General features: G+C 40.9%; 1 protein-coding gene across 1 annotated transcript; it reads right to left on the bottom strand.

The window, feature by feature from the left end:
- Nucleotides 1–327: 327 nt before the first annotated feature.
- On the bottom strand, nucleotides 328–5,448 carry dld (deltaD). The gene is made up of 11 exons (XM_058386355.1): nucleotides 5,002–5,448; nucleotides 4,597–4,896; nucleotides 4,141–4,201; nucleotides 3,792–4,049; nucleotides 3,078–3,138; nucleotides 2,860–2,990; nucleotides 2,575–2,744; nucleotides 2,231–2,447; nucleotides 1,321–2,125; nucleotides 1,113–1,215; nucleotides 328–1,009 (listed from the first exon to the last, which is right to left on the bottom strand). Exons 1-11 carry the CDS (start codon nucleotides 5,047–5,049, stop codon nucleotides 1,004–1,006), a joined length of 2,160 nt encoding a protein of 719 aa, XP_058242338.1. The 5' UTR covers nucleotides 5,050–5,448; the 3' UTR covers nucleotides 328–1,003.
- Nucleotides 5,449–7,502: the final 2,054 nt, after the last annotated feature.

The raw sequence follows: 7,502 nt of genomic DNA, 5'->3' as shown, positions 1-7,502 counted from the left end.
GTTTATGGACGTTCCTTTGTACACAGGGGAGCGAATTTGAAGCTAACTTTCAGTCATGAACATAATATGTAAGTTAAAAGAATCAACTAAGTCGATTATAATAACAGTTTAGTTGGAAAGTGATATTATTTTAACCTCAGCCATTTTGAGCAAACTGAGCAGCCAGTAATGAATAAGGACTGAGACTATTTATTAATTTATTTATTACTATTTATTTACTAAATATTAGGGAAAAAATCCTAATTACCTCATTTGTTATGTACCCTGAATAATTCCTCACACCAGACTCAGTCATTTAGAAATATTTAATACAGGATTTATTTGGAAAAATATTAAGGTGATTTTCTTCATGAACAACACTTATAAAACAATTCCCGTAAGTTTTAACAACACAATTAAATACATCACTGTTGGAAAACAGTCACTATGACCCGAAGTGCCTTATATACAATATACAAATTTGCAAAATGTGAAAAAGATTAAATTATATCTGGGTTAACTTCACAAAAAAACCCAAAACAAATGAACCACAAATAGCATTTAAATAAAAAAAAATATTACAACTTACAAAAAATCATATCAGAAACTGAACAGTTTTGATGGCGGTGTTTTTCCCTCCTGACCTGTGTAACGGGTCAGAGATAGACACTGCAGTCAGTGCATACTTATATGCAGTAATTATGTTTGAATGTTAAATACATTTTTTTAAAAGCAACCCTCCATAGTGCAATGAGGTAAAAAATAATCCCTACAGGAAGTGCAACAAGTCCATCTGCCACATTCCTGGGAATAAACTTTGAGAGTGCGAGCCAGTATGGCTCAACATCCTTTTTCTGCAGTCACTGTGCTTACTTCAGTTGAGAACCAGCTCATTCTGAACTTCACCATGAACATAAGACCCACAGCAGCAGTCATAAGAAGGAAACCTTCCCTCTGGTTTGAGCAGCAAATACTGGAGTAAAACCTCCTGTAGAGCAAGACGAGCTACAGCTCTGGTGTGGCATTATACCTGCAAAATAGAAAAGACAATTTCAGTTTTCTTGAAGTTGCAAGAAGCAATGAAAACGTACATGTTTGTATGTGCCTTGTGGGTTTGTTAGAGATAAACTCACCTCAGTTGCAATAATACATTCATCCTTTTCATCTGATATTACAAAGACAGACTGGTACTTTGTGTCTTTGCATTCAGCTTCTGGACTCTTCTCTGATGTCTCACTAAAATTAAAAGATAATAAAAAGTTAGGTATTTAAAAATCCAATTGACAGAAAGACTCCAATTAAGTGCAACTGGCATCTCTGATAATGTTTAGGATTATTCACCTTTTTAAATGTTTTCTGTGTTTTTCTTCTGAGTCAGAGTCAAGACCCTCACATTTTACATCATTTTTCTCCAAGTCCTCTTTTCCAAAGTCCTCCTGCTTCAGCTCATGAACAAGATTGTAATCCACTAATGAATAGCGAGACCTGTAACCTTTCTTTTCTCCACCTGTGGCGTCACTCTGAAAGTCCACCTTCTTGTTGGTATTCTTCACCTGCGTAGTGCCAATAATGCTGACGGTCAGGTCCTTCTCTCGACTGCAGTTGTTGGTCAGGTTGTTCATGGTCTCACTTTCAATGTGATTATCAGCTTGCTGGCTTCTTTGCTGTAGTTTTATGCGGATATACACGACCAGAACAGCACACCCAAGCAGGAGCAGAAGAACCAAAATAATCCCAGCACAGACTGCCGTCCATGGAAATTCGTTATCCTCCTCATCGTCAGAGTACCTTTTGTCCGGTCCCTCTACAACAGGCTGTCCTTGAGGGTTTTCAGGGAGCAAGAACTGGCAGTTACGTCCTCCGTACCCAGGAATGCAGGCACACACATAGCGATTATCCCTTTCATGACATGTAGCTCCATTGTGGCAAGGGTTATGTGCACACTTATTGACAGGTAGGCTGCAGTTCTTGCCAGTGTATCCAGGTGGGCAGGTACAGGTGTAGTCGTTGACTCCGTCTTGGCATGTTCCTCCATTCTGACAGGGGTAGGCAGCACACTCATCAATATTGTCGTCACATTGTGTGCCCGTAAAACCCTCTGGACATTGGCAGAGATAGGAGTCCACAAGGTCTAGACACTGGGCACCTGAGAAAGATTTAAATAGTCAAGTATTAGATAAACTGATCACCAAATGTCTAAAACTGAAATCAATTCTTGAATAATTTCAAATCAAATGTAATATTAGTTTACCATTTGAGCATGGATTTGAACTACAATGATCAATCTTCTTTTCACAGTTAAAGCCGGCATAGCCCGTGGGGCACTGACAGAAGTATCCTCCATCAGGATTGTCAGCACACCGTCCACCATTAAAGCATGGGCCATCAGCACAAGTCATGGCACTCAGCTCACAGTTTCTTCCATAGAAGCCAGGAGGACAGGTGCAGCTATATGTATTCTCAAGATCCTGTGTAACAAAAAGAATTATAAGGAAAAGGTGTTTAGAGAAATAGGGTTCCAGGTTTGAAAAGCTTAGTGGCTTAGTGTTAAATTGTCTTTTTGTTCAATATCACTTTGAGTACAATAATACTTACAGTGCAGCTTCCTCCATTTCTGCAGGGGCTCCCAGAGCACTCATTAACCTCAATCTCACAGCTTGCCCCAGTGAAACCAGGCTTGCAGGTGCATGTGTAGCTGCCTTGACCAGTGTTAGTGCAAGTAGCCCCATTCTGGCACGGTTTGTGGTGTGTGCAGTAATTAAGATCTGAAACACAATGCCAAGTATTACTCCTCCAGTTCCATATTCAACAATAGTACCAGGTACCTTGTGTTGCTGATGCTTAAACGCAATGTTGAAAACATTTTTAAACAAGATTAACCTTGGTTGCAGAAGAGGCCACCCCAGCCCTCTTGACAGTTGCACTGCCATGGCTGCTGGCAGGTACCATGTAAGCAGCCAGGATAGCGGATACAGTCATCACAGTATTTTCCACTGAAGCCCACCCTGCATCTAAAACAACACAGAATATTAGGATTCATTGTCTTTTTTAAGAAAACAAATTCTTTTTTTCTTCTTCTATAAAACACTTATACTTACTTGCATTCACCAGGTTTGTCACAGAATCCATGCTCCTCATCACACCCTGGGAGACAGATTGCTATAGAGAGAAGACATTGGTAAATTAATTGTGGCAACAAGTAACATATTTGAAACAAACTATTATTCAGGCACATTTAGTGACCATTTTCCAAACAAATTCAGTAATTGTTTCTGATCTGGGATAGTTGCCTAATGTGTAGGTGTCTAGAAAAACATGCTCCTGTCATCACCCTGGGAAAAAGACCCTGCTTAACACACTCACACTCATACAAAAGATTTACAAACAAAAGCCTCCTTTTCTTCTACCGGTGGGTCAGAAGTTCCTTTTTTCACTTTGTTCATGCAGCCCCCTCCCCATAATGTCGCAGAGATAAGGGTGGACAGCTGGTGGACACGCTGCTACTGCAGGACAGCTGCTGTATTGTCTTCTCTCACTCAGCAGCTGCCTGCTTCTAACAATACATAGACACGCTGAGCCAATCAGCAGTGAGCGCTCTGCCAAACAGCCAATCAGGTGAAGACTTTAGTCTACGGGCACGCGTGCCATTATTTAGCTAACGGCTCTGTTTTGAATGATTTGAATGCGTGATGCGAGGAGCACTTCCGCACAGAGGTAAATCATTTTATGCAAGATTTTTATCATGCATTACCTTCAGAGGAATGCTCACGTAATTAATAGGTGCTCGAAGTTATAGTTCCCGAGATACTTACGCTCTGTGCAGTATTGGCCTTTCCATCCGGAATTACAGATGATCTCTCCGCGCTCTCCGCACGTGAAGTGACCGAAAGTGTCGTCTCGCGGACGGCAAAACACCGAGCATCCTTCTCCATAGTAATGCTCATCACACACAAATCTGTACGAGTACTTCAGCTCTGTTCTCCCGGCCACTTGTAGATCTTGAGACCATTCTTCACCGACTGTCAAGTGCCTCTGGGTGGTCACACGACTGATCAAACGTTCTGGGTTTTCTTTAACAGAAAAAGTTGTCATTAATTCTTCCATCCAGTTAGGAGAAGATGAACACTGTTATTGTTTTGAAACTTTTTCAGCTGGCCTTACCGGTTGATAAATCCTCAGCAGAGTCTGTATGCAGTGCCTCAATAATGAGTGAAAACGTCCCCTGTAAGGTGAGAAAGGAAAATGTAAGTCAGCTTCAATTAAAATCATGGTGTTTATGCTTAGGTTCTGGCTATGAACACATTCCTACAATAGGAATCCTGATATCTATAACGGAAGCGGAGGATAAATGGAGGTGTGATAACTCTGGGGTTCACGCTCTGCTTCCCCAGGTTCACACTTCCTTAACTGCAGTAAAATGAAAGCTTTCGGAATTTCACGCTGAGCTGGCTGTAACACGCCATCCCTAGGGATGTAAAAATTTCCATGCCTTTAGCACTTGTCCCCGTATTAAATTTACCTTGCATTAACAGACTAATGATGCTTAGGTGACCTTTGTGCTATTAAGCATCCAAAGCAGAATCCAAAGCAAATACTTAAAAATCCGAATCTACTCACCGGCCAGGTAAATCCAAAAGGGAAGCGAACTGGGTTGGTGAAGGTGCTGTCTGAAACAGTTTCAGGAACTTGAAATGAATTTGATCCGAGAACAGGAGTAGTAATTCCTCCATATGTGCACGGAGGCTCCGGGGACACATTAGCCTGATAATGCTTGAGGCAAATCCTAAAAAAGGTTTTGCATTCGCACTGTTGAATCCCTGGCGAGGATCCTCCTTTACAGCAATTAGTGTTGGCCGTTATTCCTTTCTTATTAAGAAACTCTTGTAACTTCAACTCAAAAACCCCAGAGCATAAAATCTGAAAAAGAAAAAAATGCAATTAATAATTAAAAGATATAAGGCTGTACTTTGGTCTCTTTAAGCCTGCGCGTGACCAAACGACATACACACAGTTTTTATTTACCTGGGTTAGCATGGCACAGAGGATGGCAGCTATCATAAGTCGCCCCATGGTGGTAAAGATCTTCAACGAGATGTTACACGTCCACGGGTCGGCTCGCTCAAGAAGTCATGTAAACTACAACTAACACCAGCGGAAAGGGGGAATTCTTCAGCCAAAGCGTTGATGCACTTTTTTTCTTTTTAAATCACTTTATCTTCTTTTGCAGGTCATGTCTTTCAAAAACAGACAAGTAAATCCCAAATGTCACAGAAACAAAATGAGCGATAACTCCAAATTGTCAGTGCGTCCTGTTCACTTGCACTTTCCACATAAAGATGCAGCGGAGACAGTAGGTTGCAACTGTGCTGTTTACTTTGCGCTGATTTGATTTGTACGGGTCCAATCGCTTTTACTCCGACGCTCTTGATTCCATTGGAGAGAGAGTGAGTGTGTGAATATCTGATGTCCCAGTCCGCCTGCTGCCCGTTATATACAGAGTGCGCCTTCTAGGGTAATGAGATGCAAATGAGAGCTACTCCCCAATCTGGCTCGAGTTGTCACAAAGGGACACTTTTCCACCCCATCCACCCCTTAACCACCCCCCACCCCCCCCACACACACACCCAAAGATCGCCAAATGGTCACTGAGCTGTAAAATGTGCAACCTTTCCCCACTGCAAAAGGGAGTGGGGGAAAAGTCTCATTTACATATAGGAAAAAATTCAACCCCAAGAATCCTACACATCCGGGCACAAACTTTCAAATGACATCACATGTCCATGTGGACATTGCTCAGCCTTTCAGACTTGAAAGATTTAAAATAAAAACAGGTATTAAATTGTATCCCTAATAGTACTATATTCTCTGAATATGAAATTTTACCATTGATCAGTGTATTAATCACATGTAATTCATTACTTTTCCTGACATAACATTAAGTAGATTTGGATTTGGTCAGTAGATTCTGAACCCACGATTCGTCTTGATTATTATATCATTGGTCATTTTAAGAGGATAGAGGATCATGCTCCTGTTTGCAAATCCCAATTTAGAACTTTTTTTAGAAAGTAGAAATTTTTAAGTATTTTTTCAAGTGTGGTTGTTTGTTTATTTATTTGTTTGTTTATTAATTCGTTCATTTGTGATGAAAAGTAATGGATCTGAACTAAATTCAAACTGAGCCAACAGATATTTAACCTAGGCTACAGAGGAAACTTTTTTTATACAATTTTATTTGTCTCAGGTGTTCACATAGTGAGCACGGGGTTGCTCTAAAGTTTATATTTTAACTTCTTGTATATCTAAGCTGGGCAGTAAAGCATAGCGGGTGTGTGTCGCTCGCGTGGCTGTCATTAAAGCACTTTGTTATTGTGTGAGGGAAGAATAAGTTTGTTCTTTGTGCTCTCAGCTGTATGGTAATGCGGCCAGCACCTGCTCCCATCACAATGTAGTGGAGAGAGAGAGAGAGAGAGAGCGAGCGTACGATTTTGCCCAAAAACATCGTCTAAATAACTGCCGCCTTTTATGTGAGTGTATTCTCAAAACAACAACAACAACAACAGCTAAAGAGAACACGTTAATTTCTCCGTGATTAGAAACTCAAATTACACCGTCGTCCTTGTGGTCTGTCGCAGTGCGCATGCCGAAGCGTGTATATGTGTGTGTGTGTGTGTGCGTGTGAGGGTGGTCTTCATTAGGGCGTTAATTGAAACGACTAGCCGTTTTTATACTGCAGGAATGCAGCTGCATTTGAATATTTTTTTTAATCGACCCGTCAGTGATGTAGCAGCTCAGAGGCTGTGTTTTCAAAGCAAACAGTTAGGTGTAGATACAGAAACCTCTTTGTAGAAAGTAGATTACTATGAAAGTGCTGGAACAGACAGTTTGCAGTTTATTATGAATGCAAATTCGTTCTTTTGAGGTTGACAAAATAGCATGGTTGTTAGAAACAATATAGCCTAATTAAGATTTAAGAGTTGAGAGTACGAGTTAGTATAAGAGTTTGGATTGATAAAATCTGATCTGATCTTTCTCATCAAACTGATATAGCCCACAGATGTCAAACCAAACGTCCTCAACCATGCTTTTAAAAATGACGATGCTTTTTATTCAGAATATATCCATCTATACACCTTCCAGCTGACCAGTGAAAACATCCCCAACCATCTCTCATCACATCACAGTGGACAATTCTTTATCCGGACGTAGCACACATTTCGCGATTACCACAGCAAAGCGTAACTGAAAGGCAAAGTGAAACCTCTTGGATTTATGCCCACTTCGTTTATTCTTTTCAAGAATAATTTATGCCACGCGATTCTGTCTTGGTTAAATCAAGCAGAAAGCCCCTCTTCTTTCTCCCCTTCTCCCTCCTTTCTGGAGCTGGACTATGGAGAGACTGTTTAACTTAAGTGTTTCTATAGGGGGCTGTTGTACTTTAACTCCTGCCCACCAGTAGCTGTGCTGAACAAAGCCCGGGACTCGAGGTTCGACTATTCATCTTTTCTCTGCGCTTTAATTTT

The sequence above is a fragment of the Hemibagrus wyckioides genome, linkage group LG03, assembly GCF_019097595.1.
Source record: "Hemibagrus wyckioides isolate EC202008001 linkage group LG03, SWU_Hwy_1.0, whole genome shotgun sequence".
In the NCBI taxonomy this organism is placed as follows: Eukaryota; Metazoa; Chordata; class Actinopteri; order Siluriformes; family Bagridae; genus Hemibagrus; species Hemibagrus wyckioides.
Note: the sequence above shows the minus strand (reverse complement) of the source record. Positions and strands in the feature narration are given on the sequence as shown.